The 18,530-nt window shown below is 40.2% G+C and overlaps 1 protein-coding gene and 1 long non-coding RNA gene across 4 annotated transcripts in view; one reads left to right on the top strand and one right to left on the bottom strand.

Moving 5' to 3' along the window:
- Window positions 1-1,903: 1,903 nt before the first annotated feature.
- On the bottom strand, window positions 1,904-17,634 carry LOC113024731 (UTP--glucose-1-phosphate uridylyltransferase-like). 2 transcript variants are annotated; one of them, XM_026172028.1, is made up of 10 exons: window positions 17,431-17,634; window positions 14,672-14,787; window positions 12,905-13,012; window positions 8,158-8,343; window positions 7,888-8,021; window positions 5,046-5,343; window positions 4,761-4,958; window positions 3,588-3,830; window positions 3,112-3,216; window positions 1,904-2,293 (listed from the first exon to the last, which is right to left on the bottom strand). In XM_026172028.1, the coding sequence occupies exons 2-10, from the start codon at window positions 14,768-14,770 to the stop codon at window positions 2,186-2,188; spliced, it is 1,479 nt and encodes a 492-aa protein (XP_026027813.1). In that variant the 5' UTR covers window positions 14,771-14,787; window positions 17,431-17,634; the 3' UTR covers window positions 1,904-2,185. The 2 variants fall into 2 exon arrangements, with proteins under 2 accessions (XP_026027813.1, XP_026027812.1); XM_026172027.1 differs by lacking the exon at window positions 17,431-17,634 and adding an exon at window positions 15,472-15,642.
- LOC113024734 (uncharacterized) overlaps window positions 15,731-18,530 on the top strand; it is a 37,881-nt gene continuing 35,081 nt past the window's right edge. Inside the window, exons 1-2 of one of the 2 annotated variants that reach the window (XR_003272702.1) lie at window positions 15,731-15,933; window positions 16,022-16,156. This is a non-coding gene — a long non-coding RNA (uncharacterized LOC113024734). Of the gene's footprint in view, window positions 16,157-18,530 lie in introns of both variants that reach the window. The other variant, XR_003272701.1, reaches the window with a different exon arrangement.

The following is an 18,530-nucleotide window of genomic DNA, read 5'->3' on the forward strand; positions in this document are numbered from 1 at the left end:
CCAATGTTACTACATCGGTCTATTCTGCACAGTTCTAGCTGTATTCATTTTCTTAAAACTCACATCAAACACTTCCTGTAAGATCTTTGGCTTGAAACCACTTAAGTTTTTTAAAAATTTGATTTTCGACCCTTTCTATCACTTTCCAAATTGATATGAAAGATTTTACATGAAGTATTTGATTCAAGCGGAGTTACTGAAGTAAGGATAGAGAACACTTAAAAGAGATCGTTTGACATTGCTGGATGTACTAGATCTTTCTGACATCGGCTTTTTGGATCATGTATCGCTTGCTTTCACTGAAGTAAGCTTTAAGTTACTCTAGACAGTGAGAATGACGATGGCTAAAAATATGAAAGGTTTGTCATATCTATGGTTGATGGAACAGCCAAAAACTTTACAAGGTTTACTTGAAATATTACTATTACTCGATAACTAAAAAAAAAAAAAACAGCATCAAGAACTCCTACCAATGAGCTAGAACAGGCCAGCTTAAACAACAGTACAAAACTCTAGTCCTGGCAGCACAAAGACCAGAGGCAACAAGACTGAGACTCTCCAACTGTGACTCGTACACTGAAAGGCACAATCAAGTGACTAAGATGATGTACAGGAGCATCTATGGACTGGAAGTCCCAAGCCCTGATGGGAGACGACACCAAAGGTGCTTGAGAACAGCAGGGTTATGGTCCTGTGACAATTTGAGTTCCAAGCAGCTTTTCGCCAGCCAACTAGAGATGGTGGTGGCTGACAGGGAGGAGAAGATTGCTGAGATTGCCACATGTATCACAAATGTAGACAGTAACATCAGGAAGAAAGAAAATGGAAAAAAGATGAGTGCCAGGAGCTGAAGAGGCAGCTGGAGCAGATGAAGTGATCCCAGTGGGTAGGAAACTGGAGGAGCAGCTCAAGCAGATTCCAGCAAGGGGGACTGGTGTATATTTATTTATTAGAACAAATGGTAAAATGGGCTGTATTTGTATAGTGCTTTACACGTCCATTCATCCACACATTCACACACTGATGATGGCAGCTACATTGTAGCCACAGCCACCCTGGGGCGCACTGACAGAGGCGAGGCTGCCGGACACTGGCGCCACCGGGCCCTCTGACCACCACCAGTAGGCAACGGGTGAAGTGTCTTGCCCAAGGACACAACGACCGAGACTGTCCAAGCCGGGGCTCGAACCGGCAACCTTCCAATTACAAGGCGAACAGAACACAGCTGCCCCAAATTAACAGTATAAATAATGACCTAAATCAGTAGTTATGTGCAAGCTCTGAATGACAAAATGTAAACCAAAAAAAGCACTTTATTATTTATTCTAGTTACTTTTTGATTTGGGTACAAAAACATGAATTCTAGTATATACGAATCTCTCTTCTGACCATTTAACACTGTGTGCTCTGTGATGAAATGATCATTTGTGAGTTTTGTGAGGAGGATCATCAGTAGTGATCCAATCTGAGTCTGCAACTAAGATCAAACGGGTTTTAAGTCTGTTTGATCTTAAGTTAAGGCCGAGTGTCAGGTGACGAGCAAGACCAGGAGCATAATTATTCACTGATCTTTTATCGTTGGCTGCAATAAGGAATTGACAGGTTTAATCACTTTATATGCTAATGGGGTCACAGCTCTTAATGCTCCTGTCTACCTATAAGATCCAAATGACTTTGTATGTTTTTGAGCAAACCCAACACATTGATGCAGGAGTAAAGGGATGCAGCAGTGATTAGAAGTAGCAGCAACTCTGAGAATAGCACAGAGGCGCTGTGAGATCAGCCATCATTTTCATTTTTCTGGGCCTGTTCACAGAACTTTCTGATCTCACCTTGTACACAAAAAAACATAAAACAAATAAAGAATGAGTCCGACGTTTCCACAAAACACAGGAAGCTCTGCTGACCCGTACTGCACTTTTTTATTGACACAAGAAAAAAGATGACCACAGTGAGCCAGACTTTACAGTGATTGTCTTGCAGTAACAGCAAATTTCTTCTACACAGTGCTGGAGAAATTTGGAAGCACGATGAATTTGACCTCTGACCTTTTCAGGCTGACTTTACACTGACACAACTGTTTAAAACAAAAGCTGTAACAACCCTGCTGTTCATCAGAAGAACAGAATCTCTTAAAAGTCATCTTTAAGATCCAAATGGCTTTGAGCATTTTTCCCAGAAGGCCTCAGTGGTCAAGGATCCGCAGATTTCCTGAAACAATCTTGTTCTCCAGCATGGCTCCAGCAGGAATATCTATCCGGTCACCATGATTGGCTATGATGATGACAGTACCCTGATGAATAAAACGATTAACGAGTGAAAAACTGACAGAAATGTCACGTATTCTTGCAACCTTTGTTCGAAATCAAAGGTTATTGTTAAAAAATATAGTTGAGTAGCCCTGACAGGCTGGTGACCTGTCCAGGGTGTATCCCACCTCCCGCCCTGTGGGATAAGCTCCATGAAAACTGTTGAGTCTGGCTAAAAATCTTTAAGCTGGTCTTTCTTTGAGCAAACATGTTAAAAGGTGAACTAAACATTCTGTGTATGCACTACCTATTTGCTCTAAATTTCAATCAATTTGTTCACAATGGTTAGTCAAGTTAGAAAGTGAAGGAGCTGCTCGTTATTCTGTCTAACATGGGACATAAATGAAATGTTTAATCTGGTCTGCATAGCAATAATCCTCAAAATCGGGTGGGGCCGTTTCCCCCCATTTCCTTGGAGAGTCGCAGTGTTTTAAGATTTAACTCTGAGTTTCTTTCCCTGCAAAATACATCTTGAAATGATCTCATTCAAATCAGAAAATAGTTGCAATGGAATTTCTCTTGAGAGTGGCTGAAATAAACAGAGGTATCAAGGAAAGATTTACATTTTATACTGTAAATTCTATCCAAGGACATTTCTGTTGGCAAGTATATTTGTAAATATCTCACAAAGTTCAGTTAAGGTGGAATTCCTTTCTAATTTCTGGAACAGTACTGTAGGCCCGAATAAGGCTCGACGTTAATTCAATTCAGAGAGCTGAAATAATGCTCTGTAGAAGTATTTGATTTAAGCCTGTAGGTGGCGCTGTTCAACTGTGCCTCAGTTATTGGAGCGGTTGCTTACTTTGAGAGAGACGTTCTTCCCGAAGGTGACATCTCCAGACACAGTGAGGTGATCAAGCTCCAACATGTCAGGGATGTTTTCAAACCTTGCCAGAAACTCCTGAACCTGTGGAGCAACAAAGCAAAAAGCAACCAAACCCTGATTTTATTATTTAGGCTCTCTAACATTATAACATAAAACACCTTCAGATGACTGTTCAGACTTATTTAAATAAAACTTCATTTAAACTGAAACATGCTCCTACTTTCTCGCTACGCTGAGCAGCAAGCAGGTCATGATGTTGTAGCTGAAAACATTATCTTTCCATTTCCTGAGAACTGATTTTTTTTTTCCTTTAGTTAACTTGTAGTTAGATTTAATTAGAAATATAACGTGATTAAACCTGTCAATTCCTTATTGCACCCAATGATAAAGTACAGAAGCTGAGAGAGGCTTGGATCGAGAGTGGAGATGATGCTTTCTGGGTGGCAGCTGACCTTTGTGAAGGAGCTGCCCAGTTTGACATGAGGCGTGGTTGGGAACTCTCTCTTCTTGCTCATGGTGAGAGAGCCGGCGTCCAGGGTGTACAGATTGGACATCACCAGCAGCAGGTCAGATGATGTCTTCACGGGCAGGAAGCGGCTACGGGGTACGTTCACACCCATGGCATTGTTAAAGCTTTTGATGGCAGCACCCACAGCTGTCTCTAGCTGGATGACATTCAGCCCACCATCCAGGGTCTACAGAGAGATGGAGCGCTTCAGTCAATAGGAGGAAAAACAGTTCCAACAGGCTCATAATCAAATTTGTTCATTCCACTCCTTATCGTCCACTCATCTTAGTGTGGTACTAATACACTTAGTACCCCACTAAGATGAGTGGACGATAAGGAGTGGAATGAACAAATTTTTTGAACTCAGGACTTTACACAAGTCCTGAGTTCAAAAATAGCTTTCAAAATAAACCAAATCTTTTGACAAAATGTGCAGAAAAAACTGCTCTGAGCTAATGTCAAAAATATCTATTGTGTAAGATAAGGCCGGGGATGTATGATAACACCAATTTGTATCCTAAGACGACATATTAACAGTATTCGTCTGATAAAGCCTCTTGAGAAAATGGAAGCAGGGTTAAAAAGAAAAAGTAAAAGACAAGCAGCACACACCCAAAACATTTTAATACTGCCCCCAAAACTTTTCACAGCCTCATTACTTGAAGTACCTTTAAAATATCGCTTCATATCACAACACCAGAGAACACAAAAGCTCAGGACTGTGATTATGAGGTTTTTAAAGGTCCTTGAGTATTTTGTGGTACTTTGATTCTTAAATATCAGTTTTCTGACATTACAAGTTACAAACTTTGCAGCCTCTAGGAGCAACGTATATGTTCTACATGCAGTTTTGAGTTTGACATCCGACTCTTTTTCCTCCCAACACCAAGCGGCACCTCTTTGTTGGATGGTTGTATTTAAGAAGGATCTGAGAATTGTTGCTTAGTCATGAGCAGGTGTTTTTTTAAGTTATCCATGAAAAGGGAATCACAGTGTCACTCATGTCAGGCACACTGGATTCCTTTGGCTGAGGTTAGTGGTAATGTTTTTGCAGTGGTAGCTCCTACAAACAAGTCTAACAGCATAATGTTAAACAAAAAGATTTCCGCAGGATTACCTTTGGATTGACGATGATCTCCAGGTCCATGGAGTTCTTCTCTTGCAACCTCTTGATGGCAGGCAGAGAGATCCACAAATTGTTGGTGTTGAAGATCTTGAACTTGGTAACAGACTTAAATTCGTCAACATGGGCCTTGGGGACCTGTGCGATCTCCAGCAGCCTCAGACGATCCTCATACTGGATCAGAGTACCACCCTGGACAGAAGGGAAACAGGCTGCACAGGCCGAGCCACACTTTGTTCAGCCGGGGCCAGATCGCCATGAGGGAGATACTAAACATACCTTGACGTCGGCTCTGGTCTTGTCTGTGACCTCCATGATGAACTCGCAGCGTTTGTCGGCCGGCTGGCTCATCAGATGGTTGAGGATGAACAGGTCAACTGTGGCTCCCAGGTTGTCGATGTTGGAAACAAAGATGTACTCTTTCCCTTCAGCAATGAGTTTGTCCAGGAGCCCGGAGTTTTGGAAGCTGGCATAGATGTCTCCGTGCCCTGGTGGGTACCAAGCCTCAGCATTTTCGCCGCTGGTGCCCATGCTCTTAGCAATTGGTAGGAGGGACTCCTTGTTGATCCTCGGATACCTATTAAGAAAATAAAGAGTCCGTCATTTAGACTATAAAGAACTGAAGAGCTCTCTATTCCAAGAGAAGTGAAGGAAAATCAGATGGTGGACAAAACAAATTTACCCTCAAAGCAACTTTGACACTTTTATTTTTGGACAGCAGATGTAAACGATGGCCCTTATTTACCAACAGTTTCTACACACAAATCTGTGCGCACAAATGTTTAATGCTCAAATCACTGACTTATAAATGATATTTTTCTATATTTTGTGCACTTTTGTACTTGTCTGTTTACTACCAAATCAGAGAAGACAGCATAGCTCGATATGTCTTCAGAATCTTGAATCTGGAAATGTTTTTTTAACATCATCATAAAAATTAGTAGTGAATGCTGATGCATACATGCCTGTTCTTCTTTATAGTTCATGTAGTGTACTTCAAATCAAAAGACATTTCAAGTCTTCTAAAAACTTGCTTTTCTTATTTTTCCTTATAGTCGTTGTCCTAAAGCCTAATCCGACTGTTTCGCTCTGGAGTCAAATCACTGGATTGTACTTTTTGATGAGTCCTCTGTGTTTGCTCTCATGAAGTTTTCTTTTCAGTGCAGACCTGAATATTAACATCAGGTCTGATGGACAGTGATCTGGTCTTTACTTGTCTGGATGTTCTGAATGGATCCAGCATTGTCTTCCTTCCAGGTTTTGTTTTTTTAAGAACACACCAAAGATTATTTGTCCACTGCTAACGCTCCAGCTTTCCTTTTAATGGACTTGTTGTAGTTTTACTGCTTACCACTTTAACAATGACATATGTACAGTGGGGCAAAAAAGTATTTAGTCAGCCACCGATTGTGCAAGTTCCCCCACCTAAAATGATGACAGAGGTCAGTAATTTGCACCAGAGGTACACTTCAACTGTGAGAGACAGAATGTGAAAAAAAAATCCATGAATCCACATGGTAGGATTTGTAAAGAATTTATTGGTAAATCAGGGTGGAAAATAAGTATTTGGTCAATAACAAAAATACAACTCAATACTTTGTAACATAACCTTTGTTGGCAATAACAGAGGTCAAACGTTTACTATAGGTCTTTACCAGGTTTGCACACACAGTAGCTGGTATTTTGGCCCATTCCTCCATGCAGATCTTCTCGAGAGCAGTGATGTTTTGGGGCTGTCGCCGAGCAACACGGACTTTCAACTCCCGCCACAGATTTTCTATGGGGTTGAGGTCTGGAGACTGGCTAGGCCACTCCAGGACTTTCAAATGCTTCTTACGGAGCTACTCCTTTGTTGCCCGGGCGGTGTGTTTTGGATCATTGTCATGTTGGAAGACCCAGCCTCGTTTCATCTTCAAAGTTCTCACTGATGGAAGGAGGTTTTGGCTCAAAATCTCACGATACATGGCCCCATTCATTCTGTCCTTAACACGGATCAGTCGTCCTGTCCCCTTGGCAGAAAAACAGCCCCATAGCATGATGTTTCCACCCCCATGCTTCACAGTAGGTATGGTGTTCTTGGGATGCAACTCAGTATTCTTCTTCCTCCAAACACGACGAGTTGAGTTTATACCAAAAAGTTCTACTTTGGTTTCATCTGACCACATGACATTCTCCCAATCCTCTGCTGTATCATCCATGTGCTCTCTGGCAAACTTCAGACGGGCCTGGACATGCACTGGCTTCAGCAGCGGAACACGTCTGGCACTGCGGGATTTGATTCCCTGCCGTTGTAGTGTGTTACTGATGGTGACCTTTGTTACTTTGGTCCCAGCTCTCTGCAGGTCATTCACCAGGTCCCCCCGTGTGGTTCTGGGATCTTTGCTCACCGTTCTCATGATCATTTTGACCCCACGGGATGAGATCTTGCGTGGAGCCCCAGATCGAGGGAGATTATCAGTGGTCTTGTATGTCTTCCATTTTCTGATGATTGCTCCCACAGTTGATTTTTTCACACCAAGCTGCTTGCCTATTGTAGATTCACTCTTCCCAGTCTGGTGCAGGTCTACAATACTTTTCCTGGTGTCCTTCGAAATCTCTTTAGTCTTGGCCATGGCGGAGTTTGGAGTCTGACTGTTTGAGGCTGTGGACAGGTGTCTTTTATACAGATGATGAGTTCAAACAGGTGCCATTCATACAGGTAACGAGTGGGGGACAGAAAAGCTTCTTACAGAAGACGTTACAGGTCTGTGAGAGCCAGAGATTTTCCTTGTTTGAGGTGACCAAATACTTATTTTCCACCCTAATTTACGAATAAATTCTTTACAAATCCTACCATGTGAATTCATGGATTTTTTTTTTTCACATTCTGTCTCTCACAGTTGAAGTGTACCTCTGGTGCAAATTACTGACCTCTGTCATCATTTTAAGTGGGGGAACTTGCACAATCGGTGGCTGACTAAATACTTTTTTGCCCCACTGTAACTTCCATCTGTCTCTGTTTCCATCCACCCAAAAAATAATGAACCATTTCTTTAATCACCTCTGGCTTTTTACACTTATTTCATACTTAACAGATTTTGTTCACAGATTCTCCGTATGTGTGTGTGTGTGCGCACTGCACCTGCTCTGATTGAAAGTGTGGATTTTGACTTGGTGGTGTTTGTATTTCTGCAGGATCTTCTTTGTATCCTCGTCGGTGTTGAAGGAGTTCATGAGTACAAGCGGCACGTCAGCATTAAAGGTTTTGTTTAGATGCTGAAAACACACAATCATTTAGCACCATGTTAGAACAACAATTGCCTCAAGGTAGTTCACCAGAGGCAAAAACATGACCCTGGACTCATCCTGATCATCAGAGGTTAAGATGTGCAGTGTTTTTCTGCATTCTTACCTCAATTTGTTTCACTGTCAAGTCCAAGAAGGTGTTCTCATTGCGGACACTGATCAGACTCTTTGGGCCCTTGCAGCCCATGCTGGTTCCTAGACCGCCATTCAGTTTGACCACAGCAAGTTTGTTGAGACTGACAGCGATGTTGTCGGGTAGTCCCCTCGCCTTGATCCTGTCATAGGGCTGGATCTGAGCAAAATCCCACAAATGAGTAAGATGGGAGTTAAAAGTCTACGAAGAGTAGAGCTTTTTTTTAATACTGTAAAACAAAACAGTGAAGAGGCTCAAGTTAAGGTCAAGGTGAGATTGAACAAACAGTTCAGTTTGTTTTACATGTAAGTCATCAGGATGTTATGCAACAATACAACCAGGCTTTAGTCTGATAAGCACAGACAGCAATTCTCAATTCTTTATTTATTTGTCACATGTAGTTATAGCTGGTACAACATACAGTGAAATGTTTTTCCTGGCTAAAAAAGTACTCCCCCCGACTGTGCAGACATGCTAAAAAGGATTTTACATAAACTAAAAAAAGAGGGGGGGGGGGGAGAAACAAAAGTTAAAAAGTAAAAAATAATATAAAAAACAATGTAAAAGTCCATATGTTTGTGCTTATAAGTATATATCCATGACGTGCAGGATATTGTACTGTAATAATTTAAATGAAAAAACTATAAAAATATACATTATTTACATAGTACAGATATATATAATAAGGTACGCATAAGGTTCAGCAAACAGCTCTGCAAGTTACACAGTGAAACCCATCAGTGCTAGATTTGTTTGTTCACTACAAAGCTGCTATGTCACCACCAGAAATGAGGATTAACGCATGAAAAGTAGTGCATTACAGTAATCTGATTACTTTTCTCAAGTAACGATTAAAGTAAGGGATTACTATTGCAAAAAGTAATTCGATTACTGTACTTTCCCGTATGCACGCTGTGTTACTGCACCGTGATTTTGTTTGTGAGAGTGTCTCATGACAATGACGTACGAGCGTGCGACGTCCGTGGCAACAGACGTGTGCAGATCAACAAGTATGAGTAACATATTATGAGATATATATTATAATATGAGAGAGTATGATCGTGCAGCGCTTAAAGCTCGGAAGTACTGACATTACTTTGAGTTTGATTCTGTAAAAAGTAACAGAAACATTAGCGTCCGCTGTTCACTCTGTGAGGGAAGAAAACTTCTTTCTACAAAAAGTAAAGTTCAAATTGAGCGAGCACCCAGCACGCTGCCACGGGAGTGTGAAATCCACAGAGAAACCCCCGGATCCCCCCGCTGACATGGCCACTGCAGCACCGGGCAAACCTCCACCCGCCCCACTCCTGCTAAACAGGTGACAATAGATTTAAGAGCGACAGGACTCGGTGCCGATGAGTTTTTGATTTTATTTATTTTTTGCTGTGTTTGAAAGAGTGTGAACACAAAAAATATTTTATTTTATTTTATATGCTGGAATATGAAGAAAATAGCTTTAACTGTTAAACAAATTTCTTCAAGTCAAACACTGTTGCATATAATTTAATTTTTGCTTGATGCAATGTGCATAAAGTTGAAAGATTAAACCTAAAAAATGTTTTAAAAAAAACTTTTTCATTTGATTCAATTTTATATGATGGATTATGCAGAAAAAATAGAATTGGCCTGAAAGGTCTGTTGCTTTATTACGTATTCAGGTTGTGCATCATGTTTTTAAAAAGTAACTAAGCAATAAAGTAACGAATTACTTTTGAAAATAAGTAATCAGTAAAGTAACAGGATTCCTTTCTTGGAGAAGTAATCAGTAACTAATTACTATTTTAAAGTAACTTGACCAACACTGCTGACCACTGCAGACTGGGAGCTCGTTGTCCAGCTGTCACAATTTGCCCCTCTTTAAACTTTCTCAAATCCTCACGCTTGCCCATTTTTCCTGCTTCGACCAGATCAACTTTGGGGACACAATTTTCACTTGTTCCCCAATATATCAAATCCATGTTAGGAATATCTGCTTGCAGATATTACACAGAACCAAGAGTAATAAAAGACTGTCTGAAACTGTGATAGCAGCAGTCTGGCGCTCACAGGTATTACCTCATTATTTGAAACATTGACCATGTTTGTAACAGCATATATATCCATTACAGATAATAAGGAAAAACATAACACTTCCACATTCGTGATATAATGTTAATGTATATTTTTATAGAGAGATGTTTCTGTGGTACAAATGTCTACAGTAAGACCATTTACTTGAACCCTTTTTATATTCAGACAAACATGCATACCCAGATACAAATATATGTGTAGCTGGGTATTAGAACATGGACAAGTAAACTAAATGTGTATATATGTATATTCATATCATTTCTAGTAAGAATTAAATAAAAAAATGTGTAGGGAAACCAATTTGAATCTCTGTGGTGTTTTTTAGCTTCCAAATGGTGCATGCCGAATAAAGCCTGCTGGGTCTATACTGGGTGAAGCTGTAGTCTACAGTTATGGGCAGGAGGAGTTTTCTATTTTAAGGTTTTACTTGGATATTTGTGGCTCCATTATTAAACAGTAACTTTTTCCAAAACAGATAACCTCCCGTAACTGGAATGAACAGAGTTACTTTTGGAAGTGCAGTCTTCTGACTTTTCAAACCTCATGACACAGTGTGACACACAGAAAGGACACATGTATTTATGGTCACACTACACACCATATCAAAGCTGGATTTCTGCCCGTGCTTCTATAAACAGCTATCCAACAACAGAGCAACTGTTAAATATATAGCAAGTCACACTGTAACAAACACTGGGACATCTTGTATTGCTTTTCTCTTCATGCTTTGTGACGTTCTGAGGTTTTTAAAGATCTACTGGAATGGTGTGAGCTTGGAGGCCGACCAAAGACGGTCAGCTGCAGGTGATCAGCTATAGAGGAATCTATGACCTTTGCTCTATGACCTCAGTAAAGTCTTGCCTCACATGTTTGTGGATGTATTGGAGAGCAAATTGGGTTTAGTGTCTTGCTCAAGGATATTTGGCATGCAGACTGCAGCAGCCGGGAACTGACCAACAAACCTTGTGATTAATAGAGAACCTGCTCTGCCTGTTGAGCTACAGGAGGCCAAAGCTTGAGAAAACAAGTGGACAGCTCCACGGCCACCAGTGATTTTGGTTTTTAACAGCAAAAATGAATTATATCCATTATTCCTGTAATATTCCTTTGAGATATCCAAAGCTCATCATGACTGTAAATATATTAGTGTTTGTTTCAACTCTGGAAAATATTCAGTCGAAGACTGAAATAAACTGACACATGAAAATGTGAGGGTGGTTTCATGGACAATGTCAAAAACTGTGTAAATAAAGGATTTAAAACCTCCATCATATTGTCTTGATGCATGCTCAATCACCAAGGTATGGAAATCCCACAAAGTCGATGCTGTACATATAAAGGCGAGTGTTACGCATGTCTTGCACCAGTAAACTTAGAACGCAGTGTCTCATTTTCTCTGAACCACGCTCATGACGACAGCGGTGGTTTGAGGCACAGGGTGATTAAGGTCAGAAGGGGAGTGCGAGTGGAAGATGTGTGGGTGCTCCGCACGACACTCTGAAATGCTCCAGCAGTCAGGCTAATCTTAGTCCTAACCTTCACTTGGCTGATATGTTTGGGAACACCGTAGGCAGGAACTGAACATGTGTGTGAAATGTCACCATGCTGACAAACAGTTGGCTTTGGCCTGAGCGTTCACTATCCTCAGATCTGGTTGCAGTAGCTTGTTTTTGAAGTATGACACCCGTCGCCACAGTGGTGTAGGAGAGTCAGGAGAGTGCATGTTAACCTTAGCATAAAGACTGGAGTTAGGTAAGTGCGCGCTAGCCTCACTGTTACAAGTTAATAAGTAAACATTGTACTCTAATAATACGATTACTCATCTTTAAAATGTTCATTTTTGAATTCACCTTTCTAAAACGTTGCCTGTTGATTTCTTTGAACTTTTAATATAATTCATCTGAAGGATAAATAAACACGTGAAAGAAATTGGTGTTTGGAATAAAGCACAGTGTAGATGGTGTTTGCAGCCATGAAGCCCATCACCACACTGGCTGCAAACTCTTGGGACAGGACATCTCTACATGAATTGAATTGAATTAATGATTAAGCTGAACTATGCAGTAAGTGAGTTTGCTTTTTAGGGGCATATAAAAGTCTTAAAAAATGTTTAATTCTTAATTTAAAAGCTTCAGAAGGTCTTTTCAAAGACTGTTCAGGGTTGGAGTTGATCTAAGAGTGGATGCTGCTCCTGCACATACTGTATAACATGTATACAGCTTTAAGATATAAACTGAAGCAGTTAGAAAATATTTGGAAAAATACATTTGCTCATCTGTAGATTATGTAATTATTCCCTTACAATTTAAGCAGCTGTGGATTGTTAGCAGGTCCCAACTGTGAGGTTTTTCTTACATATTTCTGTTGCCCTCAGATGGGTTATATTCTAGCTTACTTTTATTTAGCTTACTTCTAGAATAATTTATTAATCCCTGAGGAAATTATGTGGTCGCAGTTATTCCAAGACAGTAAGAACTGTAACCAACTAAACTACAAGTGCAGATGATGCGCAGAGAGTGAGGGTGTGCAACTATCACACTGCGTACTTGCGCTTTAGATGGAACATTTAAAGCACATATGAGCACCAGCACAGAGCACTGCAATGTCAAAACTCAAGCCGTGTTAACCAGAAACATTATCTTGTGCTCACCAACTCCTCCGGTGGCCGGCTGATCTTGGCCCAGTCCACTGAAGGCCCTTTGACTTGCAGGAATCTGTGGAAGAGCTTCTTGAAACCATCAAAATCTTTTCTGGAGATCTGAAACAAAAGAAGTCAAATATCAAAACTCACTGATTAGGAATCTATGTTTAACGTCTATATGTTGCATTTATCTAGAGTGATTTTTCACTGGCTTTCAAACTACCCTTCCTACATTAAATAAATCAATACAAAATAAGCTTTATTAGAAACAGTCAGTCAGTCGGACGCCAGAAAGGTTGGCTATACATCAATAAAAGCTTCAAACTAAAAACACAAAGGTGATTTTATTTACAAACATTTTGTTTTTGTCAGCTAATCATATTAAAGCTCTAATCTGCAGGTTGGTTTACATGTCTACCCTGGTTTCTTAAAGTGCACCCCTAATAATATTTTATGTAGCCCACAAGCATAACAAGGACAAAGTGGACTTCATTCACAGTGCATACTGTGGTATATTAGTGCAGAACAAGACCAAAGGGATGTCTTTAGAATTTCAACTTCTTATGTGATCATAGCAGATGAAACCTTCATAACTTGGATGAAGACAGCTGGTTTCAAGAGGTGAAATGGCTTTAAACCAGCACAAAAACATAATCGACCACGAACAACCACCTCATTAAAAGACAAACTGAAAACATTTCACACAAGCGCAGTGTCCCTGGACTTTGAGACCTCACACACAAACACAAAGTTCATCTGTGAAAACAGGTTAGACGTGTCTAAAGTTGCTTTTTCACTTACTCATATATGCTTGCTTCATAAATTAGCACCATAACAGGTTTATAAGCTATCAATTAATGTTGTAGCATGTTAAAAGAAAAGGAGCAGCATTGTCTTCGTTCATCCTTCAGAGTGACAGCTACACCACATTAATATCTTCATAATGTCTGAGGCCGATTACTGAAGCAGGTATGAATCATTTACAGGACCTCTGGGTTGTTCACCTCAGGTTCCCCCGTCAGGCCAAATTTCTGCCAACAAAATCTACGTGCTCAGATGAATGTAATGGACTCTCTGTACGCAATAATGTACAAACATTTGTTCTACATATATAACAGATCAATGAGTCCATGGCATCTGTCACCTCGTGTGTCTCCCAAAAACTACAAGAATGTAACAGAAAATTACAAATTTAACAAAAGTAGCGAATCAGATGCTGTCTTATGCTACAGTGCAAACACCGCATCCTTCAAGAACCACATCGCTTCAGAGCTAAATCTGACAAAATGAAAATTACTAGTAAAAACCAAACAGTTAATGGCAAAAAAGCTGATGGCGCTTTGTGTCATTACAACCTACGCACCAACTCTGTGACGACCCTGTGATAGAAACTTTGTTTTAATTCAACAAAACCATAAGAAAGAAGATGACAAAAGCTCGAAGGATGAGAAGAACAAACACAAAAAAAACGTACACATGGCCAGTCGCCAGTCTGCGTGCAGTAAAAGTAATGGGTATGTGTTACCTTATTTGACATATGCATGTTTTCTCTCACATATTAACTACAATTAGGTAAATGAAACCTCAATTAACAAAACTGTAGAGGGAAAAATAGTATTAAATTACAAAAAAGCTTTTCTGGGGCTGCACGAGATAATCCTATGCAGAAAAATCCCACGTTTACTCCTGTCCTGTGATGTTTGAGAGGATTTTTCAGAGTTTCAGAGCATTTGTGGGGATGTTTGGAGGGAGCAGCAGAGCCAAAGGCGTTCCCACCTCTGCTTCAGCTTTGTTGGTTGTGGTGAGCAGAGCCTCCAGCTCGCGGTGCATCGAATCCTCATGTTGCTGACGGAGCTTCTCCTCAAACTCTGTCATTGCTCTCCGAGTCAGATCTGTAAGCATACGCATGGGTCGTCTTCATTTAATTTAACTGTACATGTGTTGCTCAAAGATTAAATACACAGGCTGTTACTGGTTTCCAAATATATTTTAGAAAAAGAGCCACAGTTAAAGGAACAATTATAATCTGTGAATTGGAATTTATTCTTTACTGCATTCTTAGGTGCCAGCTGCAACTTTGAATATATTTTAATATTCATTTAGCTAATTTCTCTGTCCTTTTATTTCTCTGTCAGCTACATAAATTATAATTGCTTTAAAAAAAAAACCTTTAAAGCTCAGGTTTGACAGGAATTGTAATTCTGGAATTAAACGCTTGTACTTTATCCTTAATACATCAAATATTAGGTCACACATTAAGCTTGGGAACAAATAATTACATACGGAATTACATAAGAAAAAAAAGTTAGTGCAACACAAACCAGTCAGCAGAAGCTCACTTTTAAAACAGTATGAGGTGCTTTTATGTCAGTGTTTGTGTCAATACTAAAGTCTGACTTTCAGGATGTCTGAGGACGTGCTGGAGTCTTCAAGTCGCTTTTTTACCCCTCGGGTAATCTTGGTGACTGAGAGTTTAAGGAAAAACCAGAAAATCTATTGACACTAACAACACGAATGTCTGAGGGAACAGACTTGCACTCAGAAAGTCCATCCTGTCAACCAAGATGCAAACTTACCAGCTACAGTCAGAGTCATTTTAACAGTGGGGGCGAGCTCAGCAGAAACGAAGCAGCTGGCAGCTTTTGGTGGCAGGTATGTCAGCTCACAGTGAACAATGGTCCCAAAGAAAAGCAGAGTGAGCAGCTGTCAGAGAACAACACACATACTCCTCATCCTCAGCTCAGAGGAAGCTCACAGAGCCGCTGCTCTGACCCCAAGCTTAATTCAAGGCCTGCCCCCAACCCCACACACCAATCACAAGCTGCCAGGGGGTTTGTCACAAGGCGCTGTGTACCGTTGAAACATTCAGTTAATCAGTTCTTTAAGAAACAGAATACAGATTGGCTTTTTATGTCCTGCGTTACAGTAAAAATCTGATTTCTAGATTACAGATTTTTTTTTAGTGTCAACTTTATATTAAAAAATAAAAACTATCCAAAGGCCTTAAAGCTTGAGGTAGACCTGGCTGACAAGCCAAGGTCAGGATTGCTCATACTATAACAACTTCCTCAGTCACAGAGTAGGTCCACCCTAAAACTGTTTGTTCGTCTATTTTACCTTCTGCAGTTGCCCACAGTTGGGGGTTGCCCACTCATGTCTTCACATCTACCTCCTGAGGATTCCCACCCCATCATTCTACTTTGACGAGTCTCTCAAGCTTCTGTAGATTTGATGGCCACAGCCTTTCAGTGGGATGTGCAGGTCGGTCAATAATATTCACTTTGGACTTTGCCATGTAGTTCTTCACCAGAGATGATGTATGTTATGGGTTGTTGTTTTGAAAGACACAGCGATAACCTAGATCTAATTCTGCTGCTTGAGGTTTCTTTCAAATTTCTTCACGTCCTTTCTTTATGATTCCTTTCACAATACTCCCAACACAGTGTTTCACTGAGAGGATGGTGTTCTTTGGGTTTCTTTTTCTGAACATAAGAAGAGCTTCAGTTTAATGTCATCTGACCAAAGGATGGCCTTCCAGTATGCATAATCTTTCTCCAGGTTGTCCTGAGCTTGAACATATCGCTTGTGCAGAAGTGGAGTTTTTCTTGGTGTGTAAAAGGTTCTGGTATTGACCTTCTTTAAGACTACAATTTCTGACAGGGAAGTCAGTCATTGCTGTCTTCGTAGTGGTTCTGGAGTCTTAAGCCACTTCTCTCACTAGTTTTCTTTTCAGCATGTTTGAAATCATCCACTTTTCATCTCTGTCAGGCTTTTTCTATACGGTGTACAGAAAAAGTCTAAAATGTTTTTTTAACATGTTTTTTCAAGTGACAAACCCTTGCTTAAGTTTTTATAATGTGTGTAAGTTGGAAGTTATCCTTCTTTGAGCATTACAGAGATGAAGCATTTTCATTGCACAGCTGTACTTCATGCTAGTCCAGTTTTTCAGGGGGCTAATATTGTTGACAATTCTTTTTTGTCGTTATTCTATTTTATTGTGTGCAAACAGAAATAATTTATGCTTCTAAAGAAAACTGGTACGTGTAGAAACGCTATGCTGAAAATAAAATATTAATAAAAAAATCAATTCACCTTTTTAAATGTGAGGTTTTGCTATATTTCTTCCATTCAGATAATCCATTTAGTTGGTTTCCCAAGTTATCAGTGGTTTGTTGCTGAAATCACCTGCAAGCTTTAATGGTGACCTTTACCCTGACCTTTACGCTGCTGTTTAAAGGTCAAAGGTTGAGATTCCACTCCAGCTGGCACAACGTAAAGGCACGTATCATTGCACCACAAAGAAAAAACTGCAACGTTTGCTTAAAATTCACTAAAGCTATCAGCTGCAGATTGTTGTGTGTCCATTTGGCTGTAGGGTGTGTGAAGACCGTGGTGAAACGTTTCTGTTCAGCGCGCACACACAGGGCAGAAGCAGCTCGTGTTTGAGCGCTTTTCAATGTTCATTTACGCTTCTCCAAACACTCGTTTTGACCAACGTGCAAAGCAGCCACAGCTCTCACTGAGCTCTCACTCACCTGAACACTGTCAAAGTAACGGAAGGGCCTCAAAACACACCCGAGAACAACACGGACAACTTCAGACGGGGATCGAGTAGGGCTCAGACCGGGGAGTTCATTTTAATTTAAAAACAAATAACATTAAAAGGTGTCGTCATCCTGCCTTTAGCTTGTAGCTGACAGCAGCCACAACCAGCTCCGCGCAGCGCGAGCCGGGATGGTAAGTGACGTAACGGTGCGCCCTTTAGTGCCAAGTGGTGATTGGCTAAAAACGCCTGTCAATCGAAGCTGCTGGCCATTAACCCTTCTTCCTTTTTCTACAGATAGATCCACCAAACTGCAAAACTCTACAAAGAAAACCAAGAAAACCCTGTTTACGTCCCCAAGCCCCCAAAATTGTCACATCTAAAACTTTTATGCTGTTTGCTGCAGGTTTTAGCCCCATTTCTTTATATTATTTATTTATGGTTATAACGGGAGGAATGCATGCTTTTAAAAGGAGCTGGTGGATATTTAAATTGATCCATTTATCTGTCTCTCTGTCTTTTGTAGGCCAGTGCTTAATTTTACAAAAACAAAACAAAAACAGCTTTAGTATAACTGCCATTTATTCTTTTGAAGTTAACAAGCCTTCATTACTGATCTCCTGTTTCCACATATCTTACTCTGGTTTTATTTGTATTGTATTCATTTCTATTAAAAAAAGAAAAAGAAATCTTCTATTGTTGATAAAAAAAAAAGGTTTCATTTATATAAACACTGGTAATACAATTGAAACCCTATAGTTACCTATTAATTTAGTTGCAAACAGGAAGAGTCAGATTATAAATTATTAACTGAACGCAACACAAAAAAATCCTCAGCTGTCTATGTGCAGATTGATACTGCCCTCTTGTGGCTAATAGGCTTTTACTGCAACTGTCTGGAGGATTTAATAGAAATCACAAAGTAAAGGTATCATCACCACCTGGGTTGAGCTTTGTTCTGCCTTCTGAGGTTTTCAGTGGTAAAACACCACACTATGCAGTGTCTACCTTATAATGACATAGTGTCATATAAGGTAGACACTGGCTAAAACTTTCCAATATTGGTGCTCATTTCCCACACATCACTGCAAG

The sequence above is a fragment of the Astatotilapia calliptera genome, chromosome 6 (assembly GCF_900246225.1).
Source record: "Astatotilapia calliptera chromosome 6, fAstCal1.2, whole genome shotgun sequence".
Lineage (NCBI taxonomy): Eukaryota > Metazoa > Chordata > Actinopteri > Cichliformes > Cichlidae > Astatotilapia > Astatotilapia calliptera.